Source organism: Brassica napus, chromosome A10, assembly GCF_020379485.1.
Source record: "Brassica napus cultivar Da-Ae chromosome A10, Da-Ae, whole genome shotgun sequence".
NCBI lineage: Eukaryota > Viridiplantae > Streptophyta > Magnoliopsida > Brassicales > Brassicaceae > Brassica > Brassica napus.
In genome coordinates, this window is record NC_063443.1 from 2,823,220 (window position 1) to 2,841,944 (window position 18,725).

Consider the following 18,725-nt stretch of genomic DNA (forward strand, 5'->3'; position numbering starts at 1 on the left):
CGAAATGTTGTTAGTGATTTGCTCCACGAGCTTGAGGTTCTCCCTCCAGCTTTGGGAAGTAAGGTGGTGGAAGGTAAGTCGAATGATAATTTTGAGGTTGGTGGCACTTCGAGTTCTGATGTTCTGAAGCTTGACTGGATCCTGGCCGGTAGAAATTCTTCTCCACCTAACAGGGAGAGGGGTACAGGTGCAAAAGAAGTTGATCAAAGGGAGGGGGATATGGTGATCTCACCGTCCAGATTCAGTGTTCTAGCGGTAGAGGATAATGAGGAGAGAGATGGGGATGCAGATGACGATGACATAGAGGAGGGTGAGGTTGTATCTGAGGTTCAACATATGGATGCAAAGAAAGATACAGCCAAGAACGTGAGGTTTCGGTCAGGAACGAGTCTCAAACTCAGTAAACAACTCCCTGGGCGTGGGAAGGAGATGAAAGCAGTAAGGGCACAATCCACCAAAAAAGCTTCCAATCGGAAGTTATGACGTCTTTTTTCGTATGGAACATGCGTGGCTTCAATATGCCTCGCAAACATAGAGAAGTTAAAAGATGGGTACAGGCAGAGAAGTTCTCTTTTGGATGTTTACTGGAAACTCGGGTTCAGTTGGAGAATTATGGAGAATGCGTAGCAGAGGCACTTCCGGGTTGGGCTATGCTGGCAAATTATGAGTATAATCCTCTGGGTCGCATTTGGTTCTGCTGGTCAGATAAAGTGGTGGTTACTCAGTTACATATCAGCTCTCAGGTTATAACTTGTGCAATTCAGATCCCTGAGACAAGTGAGCAGTTTATATGTTCGGCAATCTATGCCTCGAACTGTGAAGTGGAAAGGAGGAGATTGTGGGAGGAGCTAAGGGGAACTCACGTTGCATATCGACATCTCGATTTGCCTTGGATAGTTATAGGGGACTTCAATGTTACCCTGTCTACAGGAGAGCACTCTCGGGGTACTGTCCCTCGATCTTTACTTGGAATGAGGCAGTTTCAAGATGCGGTGTTGGATTGTGGTTTAACTGATTTGGCTTCTTCGGGGGCTCTGTTTACCTGGTGGAACAGACGAGATGAAGATCCTATTGGAAAGAAACTGGATCGAGCGTTGATAAATGCGGCATGGCTTAGGTCTTTCCCGCAATCTTCTGCTTGTTTTGAGGCTGGTGGTATATCTGATCACGCACGATGTGTAGTCACCATATCAGGAGCCCTAAATGAATCAAGGAAGCCGTTCCGGTTTTTCAATTATCTCTGCGATCACCCTGATTTTCTTTCTACGGTCAAGCGAGTATGGGACTCGACGCAACCTATTCATCACTCTAGGGCTGCTTTGAGTAAATTCCAGGGAAAATTAAAGCTTCTCAAATACGATATGAGAATGCTTAACAAAACTCATTATGGGGATTTGCCAAATAGGACTAAGCAAGCATTTGAAGAGATGTGCAGATGTCAGAATGAGGCTCTTGTGAATCCCAATCCGAGTACTTTTGCAGCAGCTGCTGAGGCGTCAACTAGGTGGAACAAATTGGCCAGTATCGAGGAAAAGTTCTTTCGTCAGAAATCCTGTGTGAGGTGGCTGGGAGCTGGTGATCACAATACTGTGTTTTTTCATAGAGCTGTGATGACAAGAACGTCTCGAAACACAATTAAAAAACTGGTAACTGAGGCAGGTGAAGTGCTAACAAAGGTCTCAGATATAAAGAAGGAAGCAGTGCAACATTTCCAAAGGTTCCTACAAGGTCAGCAGGGTCCGGAGGTAGACTCGGAGGACATGCTGGAGGACCTTTTAACTTATCGCTGTCCTGCTAGCTCTGCTGCAGGGCTCGTAGCTCCTGTGACTGCGGAAGAAATTATATCAGCACTGAAAGCTTTACCTAACGATAAGGTGTCAGGTCCAGATGGCTTCACCAAAGAGTTCTATGTAGCAGCTTGGTCTGTGATAGGGGGAGAATTCATCACAGCGGTGCAGTCTTTTTTCATATTTGGGTTTTTACCAACCGGGATCAATGCTACGATCTTGACACTCATACCCAAAACGGAGGATGCACAGACCATGAAAGATTTCCGGCCAATCGCTTGCTGCAATTTGATATACAAGGTAATATCCAAAGTGCTTGCTCGTCGGCTGAAAACTATACTCCCTGAGGCTATTGAGGCGAATCAGACGGCTTTCATCAAGGGTCGGCTGATGCTCGAAAATGTTCTTCTTGCATCAGAACTCGTAAATGGATATCACAAAGAGTCAAATTCTGATAGAGCTACAGTAAAATTTGATATCTCCAAGGCTTTCGACACGGTCAAGTGGTCTTTCATCACCTCGGTCCTAAAAGCTATGGGCCTTCCTCCACAGTTTATACTTTGGATCAGGGTTTGTATATCTACAGCGGCTTTCTCTGTGTCTGTGAATGGGAGTTTGGAGGGTTTTTTCACAAGTGCCCGTGGAATCCGTCAGGGATGCTCTCTCTCACCTTATCTCTACGTCATACTAAACAATGTTTTGTCCAAGATGTTGAACAGGGCAGCATATGAGCATCAGTTCGATTACCATCCGCAGTGTAAAAATGTGCAGCTCACGCATATCAGTTTCGCTGATGATATTCTTGTGTTTACTGATGGGTCTGTTAGATCACTCCGGGGAGTACTAACGGTCATGGACAAGTTTGCTAGCATCTCAGGCCTTCATATAAACGCGACCAAGTCTTCCATATTTGCCTCAGGTCAGACGATAACCCCACTGTTAGAAGAGGCTGCGCTTATTGGGATCAAGGTTGGAAAGCTCCCGGTCAGGTACTTGGGTATGCCCCTCACCACCAAGGCACTAACGAAGCAGGACTATGAACCATTGATTGATAGGGTCCGCAGAAGGATGCTTTCTTGGAGAAACAAATGTCTTTCCTACGCTGGCCGGTTACAACTAATAAAGTCTGTCATCTCGAGCATAGTCAACTTTTGGAGTCAAGCTTTCATCCTTCCTAAAGCTTGCCTAGATGAGATTGAAAGTATGTGTAGCGCTTTCCTGTGGTCGGGCTCTCCCAATCAGACTAATAAAGCTAAAGTAGCATGGGATGACCTATGCTGTCCTAAGGAGGAAGGAGGACTTGGTATTAGGAAGCTGCGGGATTCCTCAAAGGTCTTCGCTATGAGTTTAATATGGAAGATTTTCTCGCTAAAAAGTTCTCTATGGGTCTCCTGGATTCAAGAATACTTACTGAGACAAAAATCTTTTTGGGATGTAAGGGATGATGGGAAAGGATCATGGGTTTGGAGGAAACTCTTGAAACTTCGTGCACAGGTTTATGAGTTCATACGATTTGAAGTTCATGATGGCCAGACTGCTTTCTTCTGGGTTGATGATTGGCTACAAGTAGGGAAGTTAATTGATATCACTGGCCCTGTTGGCACATGCCATTTGGGAGTTGCTCGCCATGCCAGGGTGCGGGATGCAGTCGTGAATTCAAATTGGAGCATTCGAGGTCACAGGAGTCGCTTCTTTCATGAACTTTATGATCGCATCCGTAATGTACAGCCCCCTCATGAATCTCTCGGACCTGACGTCGTGCTGTGGAAGCACTCTGATGATAATTACAAGACTTACTTCTCCTCATCAAGTACTTGGGAGCAGGTCAGAGACAAAAAACCCACTGTCTTTTGGAGCAAAGCTGTATGGTTTACACAGGGAGTTCCGCGCTTCTCGTTCATAGTGTGGCTGGCAGTAAAGAATAGATTGTCAACGGGTGATAGGATGAGACTTTGGGGCATTCAACAAGGTTGTGTATTATGTGGCGAGAGGGATGAGACACGTGATCATCTTTTCTTCGCTTGTCCTTATTCTTTCACAGTGTGGGACAAGCTAGTAAATCGGTTGAGTGAAGATAGGACTGATCCAGACTGGATGGCCACGCTTCAGTATGTCAGCGGCAACTCACTTCAGCTCTTGGACAGGATTTTGCTCAAAATGGCGTTCCAGACATGCGTCTATCACTTGTGGAAGGAAAGAAATGGGAGGAGGCATCACACTGGTTTTCGGACAGTAGCTCAACTGATCAGGATCATTGATAAAACAGTACGGAACAGGATTACTTCGCTCCGATACAAGGCTGGCCATAAACTCGAAGGTTTAATGCGACGTTGGTTTGAAGTTACAGCCTAAGTTTTTTGATAATTCTTTTAGATTTGTATATCCTTTTCTATAGTTTTCTCCTATAGTTTGTAAAGTTCTATTCTTTCTATTTTGATCAATAAATTTCACATTTCATCAAAACAAAAAATAACAAAAAAAACAAATGGTGAGTTATTGAAATTTTAGACACAAGGTAATGAATAAATAGAAACCAATTTAAATTCTAACAATTTAATAGTTTAAAATCGGTTGCAACATATATAAATAATTTATATTCAAATATAAGTGTAATTTTTTTTTAATTTAACTAAAACTTATACGCATACCCCGGGAGTAGCCCGGAAAAATTTCTAGTATTGTTAAAAACCGAGAGAATGCTGGTGCTGCTAGTAATTTGATTTCTTTAGAAACTCAATTTCAGCATCTCTTGATCAAGAAGAGAGTGGTAGAGGATGGAAGAGACAGACAAGTCAAGGTACCTGCGAGATTGAACGGCAGACAAGCTTATTACCCAAACCAAAAACATGAAACAAAGACTATGGTGTGGGTGAAGAAGGAAGAGAACAATGGATCTGGTGTTGGGAATAGCTTCAACGTTTAAAGGTTGGAACTTAGACATTGATCATGGTGTTACAACTAGGGTTGATTCCTGTTCCATTTGGGATGCATTGTATATATAATCTTGAACCTGGGAGCATCATTGTGGTACCCATTAACTGATGTCTGCACAACTTTAACTACTTTCAATCATTTGATTCTTTTTTTTTCAGTTTTAGTGTCAAGTCTCTTTCAGCTTATAACATAACTAGTTATTTCAGCAATTGATCTATCCATCAGGGCTTCTGAATCTGAGACAACTACTGAACTCACTTGCAAACATAGTTTTAGTTTAAGCCATTAATGCTCGAGTTTGAAAAAGTTCTTTCTATATATATACTTGTTACACAGTATGGGGAAGTATCTCAAAGATATACACAGAGATATTCAACGTCTCTTTTACTCAGACAGAAGCTGGTGTTGGTGTCGATGTTGAGGTTGAGGTTGAGGTTGAGGAAGCAACACGGTTCTCAGGTGGGATTTCTGTAAATTCAGACAAGATTGCTCGGAACTCATCCCCTGACATTGTCTCTTTCTCCAAAAGTACTTCAACAATCTTGTCCATGGCTTCACGGTTGTTCCTTATGTGCCCCAAAGCTATCTCGTACGCCCTGTCTGACAGTGTCTTCACCGCTGAATCAATGTCGTTCGCAAGCTTCTCAGACATTGAGTTTCTCGCCATCATCCTCATGATCACATCACTTTGTGCTGATGAGTCCATCAACGACCATGGTCCAATCTCAGACATTCCAAATGTTGTCACCATCTGCAATGACATTATAATATAATATTATTGATATAAATAATAAAATTATCTAAACTAAATGTAAAATATTAATCAACTATTATACTGTATTTATTTTAAAATATTTATATTGTGCATGAATAAGGGAGAATCATCTAGTTGTATATAAGCATCAAGTTTGGGCTAACAGAACCAAGGAGTGAAGCTGAGACTTGTAGTAGATACCTGCTTAGCCAAACCGGTGATCTGTTGCAAGTCACCAACTGCACCAGTAGTCACCTCCGGCTCACCGAAGATGACTTCTTCAGCGGCTCTACCACCGAGTCCACCAACGATTCTTGCAAATAGTTGCTGTTTGGAGATTAGAGTTGGATCATCTGAGGGAATGAACCAAGTCAAACCTCTCGCTTGTCCTCTTGGTATCAATGTAACCTTTTGGACAGCATCATGCCCTGGAGTCAATGTTCTGCAAGAAGAAGAAAAAGAATGAGCTCTAGTTAACACACACACACACACAGAGACATGCTCCTGATCTTATTCTGACTTACCCACAGACGGCATGGCCAACTTCATGGTAAGCAACCAAGCTTTTGCTCTTCCCATCAGTCATAACTGTTCCTTCCATCCCAGCTACAATTCTATCAATCGAATCATCAATCTCTTTAGATGATATCGCCGTCTTCCCACGCCGTCCTGCCAATATAGCAGCTTCGTTTAAGAGGTTTGCAAGATCAGCTCCACTGAATCCAGGCGTTCTCATGGCTATTACTTCGAGTGAAACACCATCCTCGAATTTCTTGTTCCCAGAGTGAACCTTGAGTATCTCTGTTCTTCCCTTAACGTCTGGAACGTCAACAGACACCTGCATTAAAACCACCACACGCTAAGCAACCAGAAGCAAAAGATCTATGGAAAGAGCAAGGCCCGTCCTGGGCAAAGCCAAATGAAACATTGGCCTCATGCTTAAAATCTTTAATAAATCGTCTATGCCCCCTAAACCTCAGGGAAAGAGTCACAAAGCATATACCTGTCGGTCAAAACGGCCGGGTCTAAGCAAGGCGGAGTCAAGAATATCAGCTCTGTTGGTTGCAGCAACAACGATAACACCAGTGTTACCTTCAAAACCATCCATCTCCGTCAGAAGCTGGTTAAGCGTCTGTTCTCTTTCATCATTACCTCCACCAATACCAGTTCCTCTTTGCCTACCAACAGCATCAATCTCATCCACAAAGACAATACAAGGAGCGTTCTCCTTGGCCTTTTTGAAAAGATCACGGACCCTCGAAGCACCAACACCGACAAACATCTCAACAAACTCAGAACCCGAGATGGAAAAGAACGGTACGCCAGCTTCACCAGCAATGGCCTTTGCCAAGAGTGTTTTCCCAGTACCGGGAGGACCAACGAGGAGAACACCTTTCGGGATCCGAGCACCGACCGCAGTGAACCTCTCAGGCTTCTTCAGAAACTCCACCACTTCCATGAAGTCTTGCTTGGCTTCATCGACTCCAGCAACGTCATCGAAAGTTACACCAGTGTTTGGCTCCATCTGGAACTTTGCTTTGGACTGACCGATTTGAAGCGGGAAGCCGGGACCACCGGGACCACCCATTCCACCGGAGGACCGTCTGGAGAGGAGGAACAAACCGCCAATCAGAATCAGAGGGAATGCGAGATTCCCAATCAAGTTCAGTAACGGAGAGCCTTGGTCTTCTTGAGTAGTATGTGCTGCAAAGTCGATATTCTTTGCCCTCAGCTTCTGGAGAAGCTCTTGACTCAACCCCGGTAGCTGTACGCGTACGCGCTGAATCCTGTTACCTAGCTCGGGAGAAACAGCTTCTACAATAGCTATTGTCCCGTTCTCGTACAAATCTACTTTATCAACCCTTCCTTTGTCTAAATACTCCAGGAACCTAGAATAAGACATCCTTGACGACGAAACTCCTTGTTCATCTGCGTTTGCTTTCCCTGTTCCGAGTAAACCCACTCCAGCAGCTGCAGCGTTTCCAAGCAAAAGCTTGAAGAAGCCTCTTCTTGCTTCGTGTTTGTTCACATCTAAAGAAGCCTTCACAAGAGTAACTTTTGGTGTCGTCCTATCAACTGAAGCAAACCTTGAGGAGAGCCTTAGCTGTTTAGACCTGTGTTTAGTTGTGTAGACAGATAGTCCGCTCCCTATAAGACAAGCCGATGAAGCAGCCATCTGCACTATACGTCAATTTTAATCAAAGTTTATGGTAAAAGCATAACAAGATCCAAACGAAGAGCAGAATGATCTTGAACATGCAAGTTCATAGTATAAACATAATCAACATGACCGACCATTAGCGATGTATATGAACAGAGATTGGAACCTATCTATGTTCCATAAATATAACCTATCAAAATAACTATTAAGTGTAAAATCATGCAAACGAAGACGGAGATTACAGAGGACAGACCAAAGTTAGGCGAAGAAAAGCTGCTTGAGATAGCAAATATGAATGAGAAGAGAATCAAACCTGTGGAAATTTGGTAGACGAAGGAGAAGGCTTATGTGAAAGAAGATTGTTCGGACAAAAGAAGAGGAGTTGGGTTTTTGAAGACAAGACATGTGGTTTCTGAACATCTTACGTGTCTTCCTCTCAGTGGTCTTTAATTTAAGAGGAGTTGAATAATTTTAATTAGGGAAATATCCTGTATTTTATAAAGTCCAATATACTTTCAGATTCATTTTTGATTTTTCCAACCTTTTTCATACAAAAATAACAAATCAGTATTTTAATTTTGTAACCACCCGTCATAAAAATACGAAAAAGATTGCAATTAGAAATGTAATTTTCGTGGTAGAAGTCAAGCATATAAAATAAACAAAAAGTATAAAGAGTTTTAGTAGCCTAAGGAAAGCCACATGCATCATTTGACCACCATGCAAAATTCAGAGAAGAGAAAGACGAATTGAGTTTGAATAATTTCTAACTCTCGACATAACCTACATTACAAAGTACACAACAAAGAGATATCTTATCTTGTTTTGTCAAATCCTCAACGCATATGAAGTTAAAGAGACTCAAGATTGCTTAGATTCTTGGTGATTTCATCTCTCAAGTGTTTCATAGACTTCAAATGATAAGATGAGCATATGGGCAAAATAGCATATGAGCCAAAAAGGAGAAAAATACTCACAGTATCATTCTTCAGACATATCTGTGTCCCTAGTATCTGATAAAGCAGCATGGCGGCCCAAGAGGACAAGATCAAGAAGCTTCCTCCTAGCTTCATACACTGGATTTGGATCTATCAAACGTCCTCTCTCATAAGCCTCTCTGAGAAACACCGTGTGCCTTTTCCCTTTAGTTGAAATATAAAACATCCCCGGGTGATCCAAGAACAAATCCCGTATGTTCAAATCAATCCCAAAACACTTTCTGAAGTGGCTGATCTTCTCTACCTCCACCATCTTCTCCACAGTCAAACTCAAGAACTCGTGGACAATCGCAACCGCTCTTTTCTCAACTCCCATCACACCGGACTTGTTCTTTTTCTTGCCAACCATGTCCTCGTACGGCCCCACGTAAGGCAGTTTCTGCCATTCCTTAACTTTAGCCTTGAAGTTCTTCCCCAGTCTCATCCCTGGTGGGTAGCTATGTTTGAAACTAAACTGAACTTCGGTTCTATCGACGCTGCAATCCTCCTCACAACACTCAACCACCCTCCATTTCTCAACCGCGGCTTCAAAACTCAGACTTTCTTTACCTTCTTCTTGAACGAGCTCTAAGATATGTGTATTGGGCTCATGACCATCACTAAGCTTAAAAACATGAGGGTTCTTTGAGATCACAGAGTCCTCAAAGTCATCAGGGAGTCCAAGCTCTCTCCAAACCTTGAAAACCGCACGAAGAGGAACCGACTTCGATATAGACATAGACAGGAGCCTAGCCAACCTGTCAACAACAACAGGCAAAGAAGCATTGATAGCCAAAGCCTCTTGGCGAGAAATCTCCATGGCTGCATCAGTTAACCTGCAAAAGGGCTGAGACTTCACAGGATCATACAAGACGTGGAAAATGTGAGGGTACTTCCTCAGGAAAGAAGCAGCGCCACGGCTGAGGTGGAGCTTCTGGGAGAGCCTGGAGAGAAACTCAATGGATACAGAAGGAGGGTCAACTGTTGGGTTCGCGAGTATGAGGTCTTGTATGGCAATGACTTTGAGGAGGTTCTTGTATTTGTCCATGAGCTTCTCGAAAACAGGGTCTCTTGATCTTGAAGCCACGTACTGACCCGACGTCGTTTTTGATCGGACGGTGATGATAAAGCCTCCACAGGGGTGAAGCAGAAGTGATCTCATGAAAAAGCTAAACCTCATAATGACTTAAAGGAGATGTCTTCGTTCCACAACGTTGTTATAAAACACTCTCTTCGGAATTACGTCGAACACCTTGCGTGCATGGCGAAATAACAAAACCTTCTAGCAGTTACCAACGAACCAAACTACAGAAGTACATGCCATGTCGTATTCGATATTTTTAGAGTCGATCTCTGTATGATCCTTGTGTGGTCTAGTTCGATTTTCTCTTCTTTTGTTTTGGGTTCAAAATGTTCAAATCGTATTATAAAGGCCTAAACATGTTAGATTGTAAATTTACAAAATCCTACTAGTAGCTACTTCGTAAATTGCCTCAAGTATGAGGACCTATCCCGCTAATATAAAGTTATTGTGTGTAATGGAAAAAACTCAAAAACTGCAAACTAATAACCTTCAAACTTTTCACAAAAATAAAATAAATAAATAACCTTCAAACTATCCATTTCTAACAAATCAACCTTACACATAATAAAATGAGAAGTAAATTAGTAATCAAGCTTTATTTGTTCTTATATTAATGGATTGTTTACATGGCTTACTCTATCAACTGAGCATGCCTGTCTGCAATCTATGATAAATAAAAGACCAAACTATTTTACATATCTTTCATCAATTTAATGCTTTTCTTTCTCTTCTTCCACACAAACAGCATATATTATACACATTATTTACTGTTTTGTATATGGTTCCAGAACGATGAACCTTCAAATCTTTGGAATCACTACTCTCAGAATCCCATCCCTGCTCCAAATTCAAATAATATATTGGGTGTTAGTTCTCTCTATGAAACTTTTGACAAATTCTAGATAACTAATTTAAAGCTAGTGACTGGTCTAAAACCACTACTATTTAGGTGTGCTACTACACTTACATAAATTCAGCAGCAACGTTATCCTTGTTCACATTGCTAGGGAGTGGCCAGGAAACTTTGAATGGTCCTTGAAGTATTTCTTGCTTCTGATATCCAAAAACTGAACCTTTGGTGCACGTATCAACTTTTTGACAGACAGCTGTGCGTCTACCTGTCACAGTCAAGCTGCAGTAGTAGCACGGTAAGTATCGTTTGTTAGTTGTTTGTGAGTAAAGGGAACATATTGAAAAGATGTGTGAGGATTGAGTATTAGTTACTTTGTGTTGTCGACCTCAACTCTTATATCATTGATACTAGCCCCTGGTAGCTCTACTGCCACAAGGTAGTTATTTTCGTACTCTGCGACATTAGATCTCGGAGACCAAACAGTCCCTGCAAAAGAAAATACGTTTCTGTAAGTTCTCATGTTTATCAGTGAAGAAGCGTTTGATTGCTAGCTCCAGGTACCTATATTTATGTATATGCGTACCTAGATTGGCTAACTTAGGAAGATCAGGATTGTATGGCTTTTCCAAGCCGTCTTCCTTTTGATGATATGGTGAATCAGAACAAACAAAGAACTCATCTTTTGCGGCGGCCTTGGAAAACTGTGGTGGGGCGTACTCAGGTCTAGAAAGCAATGGTTGTTGTGAAGAAGGGAAGCAATTCGTTTTGGTCGCAGAGTACTTGGTAGATGCAGCGTCCTGTAGCAACAATATTTGAACAATAATTTTCTTTCATATAATAAAGTATCATTTGCAATTTTAGTCACCCAGAGAAAAAAAGAAAATTTTTAAATAAGAGAGTTGATGGTGTACCTCATCAGTTGAAGCCTGCCTCATGAAAAGACCCTGTGCAGAAGATGCTTGCCTAGCAAAATACAGCCTGTTGTCACATCTTCTAACGACAGAGTTCTTCAAAGTGATGCCGCCGCCAGTGCCAGTCTGATGCATAAATTGAGAGAAGACAACAGAACAAAACTATTTGAGCATCTCATCTTCACAGACATGATGACTCCACCACGGCTGATTATAATCACCAGATAAGAAGGAAGTTGTGGTACCTCGTCAGGGGAAGCCTGCTTCATGAAAAAGCCCTGCTCGGAAGATGCTTGGCGGGCAAAAGAGAGTTTGTTGTCACATCTTCTGATAACAGAGTTCAAACTACCGCTACAGTTCTGAGGCATCGCAAAAGAATAAAAGAGATTTTTTAATAAACGAAAACAAACAAAACAACAGAACCAAACTGTTTAAGACGGATCAAGAAAGCAAAGCAGTCGTTATAGGTCATGTGAAAAAAGACGGGTTTGATGAGTAAATCGAGTCGGACAAAGTAAGCTATTTGAATGAAATATTTATACTATTTTGAGACAGACCAAAGAAAGTAAAACAGTCGTTGGTTTGATGAGTAAATATCGAATCGGACAAAGTAAGCTACGATCATAAATTCATCAGAACCGACGCAGCTATAGATAGAAAGCTGATCGATGAAATTCAAATCTATTGCGAACACACACACACGCACACGGATCTCGAGTAAAAGCTCAATTTAAAATCGCTTTACTCAAGAATCTCGGCTTGCAGATATATATATATATATAGAGAGAGAGAGAGAGTGTGATACCAAGGGAACGAGCGATGCGGTGGAGACGGGATCTTTGGTGGCTAGCGGGAAGTGAGCGGCGACGGTGGCGAGTCTGCGTCTAGCGGTGGTTGAATCGAGCTCCATATCTCACTGATTTTTTTTCGATATGTGAGGGAGGGGATGAGCGAGTGAGAGACGAAAGGATTAAAATGAGTGGTTTTAACTTATGCGCGCGAAAATATCTTCTCAATGTGGGGTGAGACTGAGAGGGGGGTGATTGATTAGATTAGAGATATTTTTCTTCCGTGGAAACGGACAACAAAGACAAGGACCCATTCTAAAAAGAAAAGAAAATATGTCATAATTTAATGGGTTTAATTTATTATTTATCGCTATATCGGCTTTTTCTTTAGCTATATGGTTTGTTTTTTTTTTTTTTTTTTAGCTATATATATAGCTATATGGTTTGTTGATAAAATGTGAATATGATTGAACGTTTTTGAGAATAATTTTTTTAAAATCTAATTTCATGTTTTAGATATTTCACACATATCAGAAAAAATATTTAAAATTTTGATCATAAATATATTATTTTTTGAAATTAACTATCTTTTATCAATAAAAATATTATAAATACAGCTAATTTTCTCTAGATTCACAATTTATCTTTATTACTTAATAAAAAGAGCATTCTTGATGAAAATATTTTTTTAGAAACAAATTACTTTGAATTTTTTTTTAGAATAGTCATTTTTAAGTTTTTGTCACAAAAATAGTTTTCAATGAAAAAATGATCAAAAGAATTTTTATTATATGATAAATACATTTATACCCTGAAAAATAAATATTATGTTTTTTTTCAAAATAAAAAGTAGCTATTTTGATCATTTTTTTATTGAAAGCTGTTTTGTGACAAAAACTTTTTAAAAAAAATTATTTGAAATAATTGTCTAATTATTTTTTTAAAACATGGATTTTTTTTTTCAAAAGAGGGAGTATAAATTTTCTATCACTATGATGAACAGATTTAAATGGAATCAAGGCTAAAATAATTGCCAGTCAGACTTAGCTAGAAATATAGAATCAAAAGGCAAAACAATTAAAATTAATATTCAAAACGAGCTGAAACCAAACCAGGAATGGGATGAAAGTTTTGAAATGATAGAATGACAAATTTCGATTATCGATAAAAACTCCAAGTCCAAGTCGAAACAGAATGAACGAATTTGCCTTTTGATATTTATTTCGAAAAGTCCACAACCCGTAATTGTTTACACAATCTGCAAAGGAAACGCAAATTGCATTGTCACAGAGTCCAAGCGGGCAAATGTTTTCGTAAAATTGCACCAAGCTCCATCATCTTCGCTTGCGACTCCAAATCAACCGATCCAGCAGCTCACCTCCCACGCTCCGATCCGATCCATCCACGCCCGATTTCTCCCCCTCTTCCCGTTTCATCTTCCAATTCGAATCTGTGAGTTTTTTTCTTTAGCTCAATCCCGATTCAGATTCTTGATTTTTTTTTTTAAGTAGGAGTATATGATTGGAACAGAGTCAAAGATAAATATTTCTTCCTTGAGATTCCAAGGCATAGAAGCTTTCCACCGCATGGGTAGATAAAGGCCGTGTGTACTAGATTGTATGCTCTGTGAATGGTAGCCAAAAAGGTTGGCTGTTGAGTTTGGATTATTGATGGAGCAAAGAGTGCATCTACGCGGTGGTGGCACACTTGAAGTTATATCTAGTCAGGGAGATGTAGACAGAGAACAGGTTTTAGAGCCGTTTGATATTGAAAACGAAACCTGCAAGGAGACAAACCGCTCCAGCAGTTTTGATGTTGGTTACAGTTCCGGTGCTAACACCCTCCAAACGTTGCCTACACCCTCCAAAGATGCTATCTCTCCAGCCGACATCCTAAAAACACTATTCTTTATACTTGTATGGTACACTTTCAGCACATTTTTGACTCTGTAAGTATGTCTTTGTGACTATCCCTTAGCCTTCTCTTGTTTTATTTTTTCTTATAGCTAGAATTTAATTTGTTTGCTTAATTTTCTAGGTACAACAAAACTCTCTTAGGAGATGATTTGGGGAAGTTTCCTGCTCCCTTGTTAATGAATACCATTCATTTTTCTATTCAAGCGGTTTTGTCAAAGATGATAACGTGGTACTGGTCGGGAAGATTTCAACCTGATGTTACCATGTCATGGAGAGACTATTTCATTAGAGGTATACTAACTAAAACTATGTAGTGAACTCCTTTCTTTTTTGTTTCCTTGCTAATGAGCATTCCCTTAGCCATTACTTTCTACGTGATTTAGCTTTTCCGGTTCTTAGAAGTTGATTATATTGAGTTTCTATGAACTGATGACCAACATGGACTTCCCTTTCACAGTTGTACCAACAGCACTTGCAACTGCTTTGGATATAAACCTAAGTAACGAGTCACTTGTCTTCATATCGGTTACGTTTGCAACAATGGTTAGTTGTTTTATTTTATATTGTAGGCCTATGCAACGTGTTAGGGATTTGTGGATGAAAGAAGCCGAGACGTGTCTGATGAAATTTTCACGTTTTTTTTCATTTTGCAGTGCAAATCAGCAGCCCCAATATTTCTTCTTTTGTTTGCTTTTGCCTTCAGGTGCTTTATTCATACCTTATCATTCTTGTTCTCTAGACCATGCATGAGAGTCTGTACTTAAAAAATTTATCAGTGATAGACTCTGTTGCTCTAGATAAAACCTAACACTACTTTCGTTTACATTATTCACTTTGAATACACATCCTTTTTTATCAATCATCACACTGATGTTATGCTGCATTTTCCATCATTTTTGTTTGTTGTGTTATTCTGACACAGTTTCTCTTGTAAGGCTGGAGTCTCCAAGCCTGAAACTTTTTGGCATTATTTCAGTTATCTCAGCCGGAGTGTTGTTATCAGGTATATTTTTCTCCAAACATCTATAATGCGTTACTCCATTTTTCAACCTTAGCCAATTTTTGTCTTCCTGTATGCGACAATATCCCCATCCACATGTCTCACTAACCAAACTGTTAATTTGTATTCATTTGCATCCAGTTGCAAAGGAGACAGAATTTGAGTTTTGGGGTTTCGTTTTTGTCATGCTTGCTGCTGTCATGTCTGGTTTTCGTTGGTGTATGACCCAAGTTCTTTTGCAGGTATGTTATTTAGTATCAGTTTCTAATTGTTTCTAAACTATGCATTGGATCTTTATATATTAATGATTTTGTGTTCCACTATTTTGGGTGCATCCTGACGACAACACGATAAGTAGAAAGAAACGTATGGTGAGTTCTGCTCTTGGTGTTTTTTTTTTTTTGTAAATAATATACGTTGTTAATTCTTAAAAGTCAAAATACATAAAATTAACCTATACTTTTCTGTTCATCTAGGCCTGAAAAATCCATTCACATTTATGAGTTGCGTGGCACCAGTGATGGCTATAGTGACTGGTCTTCTTTCTCTCCTTCTGGATCCATGGAGTGAATTTAGAGAGAACAGATACTTCGATAATGGAGAGCATTTTGCTCGAACTTGTTTCTTGATGCTTTTTGGTGGAGCACTAGCTTTTTTCATGGTAGGCATTTGCTAACAATTTATAGTTTTATGTAAGAATGAACTTGCCTTGATAAGTGGAAGTTGAACCAGCTTTTGAAGATCTAGATTAGTATCCGATCGTTCCTCCATGCTCACTAGTTAGTATTTTGTTTCAGGTGTTAACAGAGTATGTTCTTGTTTCGGTGACCAGTGCCGTAACCGTCACAATAGCAGGCGTCGTTAAAGAGGCTGTCACCATAGTGGTAATTGCTATATTGTGTCAGTGCAACTGTTGAGTATTTGATGAATGCAGAATCAAATGAGGGATGTAAATATCTTCGTTGTTGTTCTTCTACTCGGTGCGTACAGGTTGCAGTGTTTTACTTCCACGACGAATTTACGTGGCTGAAAGGTTTTGGTCTGATGATTATCATGGTTGGTGTCAGTTTGTTCAACTGGTACAAGTAAGTAGTTATTCTTCTCCTCCTGGAGAAGGAACTTTTGATTACTTCTGTGCCCCTTTGATAACTTCTTTGTAACGTTTGATATACTGATGAATAAATATAATCTCATAATCGCTTTGATGTGTTCCCAGATATGATAAACTACAAAAGGGGCACAAGACAGAAGATGATAAGCAGCTACAAGCTCCAAGTCAAACCGGAAAATATGTGATTCTTGATGAGACGGATGATCAAGAAAATGGGCCTTGAGCAATTTTTTTGTGTTGCATCAGAATCTCTGGTAACTCTTTATAAACGATCTCATTAAACTGAGTTATCTTCCTTTTTGCTGTGGAAACATCAGAGATTCGCAAGTCAAATGAATTCAAGTTTATTCTATAGAACTACATAACATCAGATTACATTATAAGCTTACTGTGTAAAATTGAGACTAAAGCTAAACAACATACTAAGAGAAGAATGAAGAGGAGCATGAATACAAAAGAATAATGGAATTGAGAGAATGTGAAAAAAACATGAGATCAGATGTGGCATCCACAACAGAGGTAGAAGAAACAGAGAGTCGAAACGAGAACAACAGCTTCGACTACATACATCACGTTGTAAACCACTCCGTCCACTATCTCCGTATGCAGTATCTCTACTCGTTTCCACTTAAACGACGGCGACGATGAAAACATACCCCTTAGTCGCCTCCAAGTATGTGTTTCTTTGGCCGTCGCTTCAATCTCCTCTTTCTGCTGCTTCTTCTTCTTCACAGACGTCCACCTCTTAATCACTCCCATCCTTTGTCTCTCTCTCTCTCTCTCTCTCTCTCTCTCTCTCTCTCTTAGTCTCTTCACGACAGAGTCATCATGTCCTCATGTCACAGTGCATTCTTATACAGAAGAGGAGACGGGTGGCAGTCTGGTGAATAGGTTAAAGGAGAGGGTATTATTGTAAAGTGGGAGTAAGTAAGGAATGAGATCCTCTTGACCTTTTTCTTCGGAAAGGGAAAAACATTAGCTGGCGAAAGGTTGGAAGAAGGGAGTGAGGGGTAGTTTAGGAATTTTACAGCAAAGGCTTTTCGTCACTAAATATTATTTTAGTTAAGAGAACAACGGTCTAGCAGTTTTGCTTTTTTTACAGAGCGGCCCACTGAAACAATGTAACAACGGTCCTTTCTCTCACATTCCTACATTTGTCACACTTTTCATATGAACCGTTATATAGTGACATAAGTTAACGAATATATTCTACATGTATATTTCTGATTGAATAGATTAGATTCTAACTACGTAATGATGTAGTGTCGTAAAGAACTATATATGTTTTGTAAAGCCCCAATACATATATTTTATTTTTGATGCAAGACAGCTCAATTTTATTTGTCTACTTTACTTTCTTGATGATGAAAGGGACCATCTCGTCTCTATCAACAATTTGTGACATTATATATAGAGCCGTTCTCTTCTTTTAATCAATCGAAACTCGAAAGTTATGTAATTAATCATACTTAATCTTGTCAGTTCTCATATGTGTATTCTTTTAGGTTGGGATGATCAATTTTTAAAACACTAAAGTACCTATCTTCCTTAATTAACTTAGTATATATGTGACTACAACATATACTAGTATCTTAGAGTATAGCCTTTATCAACTTAGTTTTGTATTGGCCCGACACATAGATATATAGACAAATATTCACGAGTTCCACCATGCTAATCTTTACTTGTCGACACGAATTTTAGTCGCGCCGCACGCAATAATGGGTCAGAAAAGTCAAAAGTAGTTGAAACACACTCGAATATTAAGAAAGATGATATTTTTTGGTAACATTAAGAAAGTTGATTTGTCCATAAACATCTGACTCGAGGGATGAAAATTCATTTTTCAAGATATTCAGGATTAGGTCTTCAGATTACTAGGACCACTACTAAACAACTGGATGTAGTATACAACTTATAGAATAGTTTTGTAATCAATTTGGCATTAAAACAACAAAGCATGCTGCGTATCATCATGATTTCACGATCTACGATATGAAAAAAAAAGGGTAAGCACTCAAATGAGTGTCACTTTCACTTTCACATGACAAGCCAAGAGTTAAAATAAAAAAAAACTTACAAGGAAAGTTATTAGTTCAATAAGTTACATGATTTGCAATCAGCAAGAAGGCCCATTAGCTCAGTTGGTTAGAGCGTCGTGCTAATAACGCGAAGGTCGCAGGTTCGAAACCTGCATGGGCCATTAGGTATTTTTAATCCTAAACATTATTTCTGCTTCTTTTTAATGCCCAACGAGAATCACCCAAAAGTTAATTTTTGCTTGATATACGAATCTTTGGCTGAAAACCCCATGGGCCAGTAGTTGGCCCAACTAAAAGTCGTCCAATTGGTAGAATATTATAACGGCACGTTGTTAATTGGTGAACACGTAAAACATCACGTAGTCTAAATTCCTTCATAGCCGTTGGTAAAACAAAACCTAGTCATC

At 39.8% G+C, this 18,725-nt stretch overlaps 5 protein-coding genes and 1 non-coding gene across 10 annotated transcripts; 2 read left to right on the forward strand and 4 right to left on the reverse strand.

The window, feature by feature from the left end:
* Window positions 1-5,010: 5,010 nt before the first annotated feature.
* Window positions 5,011-8,086, reverse strand: LOC106427059 (ATP-dependent zinc metalloprotease FTSH 8, chloroplastic). 4 transcript variants are annotated; one of them, XM_013867788.3, is made up of 5 exons: window positions 7,950-8,086; window positions 6,479-7,651; window positions 6,000-6,313; window positions 5,677-5,917; window positions 5,011-5,472 (listed from the first exon to the last, which is right to left on the reverse strand). In XM_013867788.3, the coding sequence occupies exons 2-5, from the start codon at window positions 7,649-7,651 to the stop codon at window positions 5,110-5,112; spliced, it is 2,091 nt and encodes a 696-aa protein (XP_013723242.2). In that variant the 5' UTR covers window positions 7,950-8,086; the 3' UTR covers window positions 5,011-5,109. The 4 variants fall into 4 exon arrangements, with proteins under 4 accessions (XP_013723242.2, XP_013723244.2, XP_022548859.2 ...); XM_013867790.3 differs by having other exon boundaries at window positions 6,479-7,656; window positions 7,950-8,049; XM_022693138.2 differs by having other exon boundaries at window positions 7,890-7,992.
* Window positions 8,087-8,377: 291 nt separating this feature from the next.
* LOC106427067 (protein ROOT PRIMORDIUM DEFECTIVE 1-like) lies at window positions 8,378-10,089 on the reverse strand. Its single transcript, XM_048743492.1, has one exon. The coding sequence runs from the start codon at window positions 9,791-9,793 to the stop codon at window positions 8,618-8,620; it is 1,176 nt and encodes a 391-aa protein (XP_048599449.1). The 5' UTR covers window positions 9,794-10,089; the 3' UTR covers window positions 8,378-8,617.
* Window positions 10,090-10,278: 189 nt separating this feature from the next.
* Window positions 10,279-12,529, reverse strand: LOC106427068. The gene is made up of 7 exons (XM_013867799.3): window positions 12,267-12,529; window positions 11,707-11,820; window positions 11,462-11,587; window positions 11,134-11,347; window positions 10,922-11,036; window positions 10,665-10,829; window positions 10,279-10,534 (listed from the first exon to the last, which is right to left on the reverse strand). The coding sequence occupies exons 1-7, from the start codon at window positions 12,369-12,371 to the stop codon at window positions 10,498-10,500; spliced, it is 876 nt and encodes a 291-aa protein (XP_013723253.2). The 5' UTR covers window positions 12,372-12,529; the 3' UTR covers window positions 10,279-10,497.
* Window positions 12,530-13,355: 826 nt separating this feature from the next.
* Window positions 13,356-16,628, forward strand: LOC106427014 (probable sugar phosphate/phosphate translocator At1g06470). 2 transcript variants are annotated; one of them, XM_013867749.3, is made up of 12 exons: window positions 13,356-13,701; window positions 13,761-14,197; window positions 14,287-14,456; window positions 14,623-14,708; window positions 14,819-14,868; window positions 15,101-15,168; window positions 15,307-15,407; window positions 15,524-15,536; window positions 15,642-15,826; window positions 15,963-16,049; window positions 16,156-16,250; window positions 16,382-16,628. In XM_013867749.3, exons 2-12 carry the CDS (start codon window positions 13,920-13,922, stop codon window positions 16,497-16,499), a joined length of 1,251 nt encoding a protein of 416 aa, XP_013723203.2. In that variant the 5' UTR covers window positions 13,356-13,701; window positions 13,761-13,919; the 3' UTR covers window positions 16,500-16,628. The 2 variants fall into 2 exon arrangements, with proteins under 2 accessions (XP_013723203.2, XP_013723202.2); XM_013867748.3 differs by having other exon boundaries at window positions 13,358-13,701; window positions 13,780-14,197.
* On the reverse strand, window positions 16,605-17,537 carry LOC106427015. Its single transcript, XM_013867750.3, has one exon. The coding sequence runs from the start codon at window positions 17,033-17,035 to the stop codon at window positions 16,772-16,774; it is 264 nt and encodes an 87-aa protein (XP_013723204.2). The 5' UTR covers window positions 17,036-17,537; the 3' UTR covers window positions 16,605-16,771.
* An 868-nt stretch (window positions 17,538-18,405) lies between these two features.
* Window positions 18,406-18,479, forward strand: TRNAI-AAU. The gene has a single exon. It is a non-coding gene; the product is annotated as a tRNA-Ile (tRNA).
* Window positions 18,480-18,725: the final 246 nt, after the last annotated feature.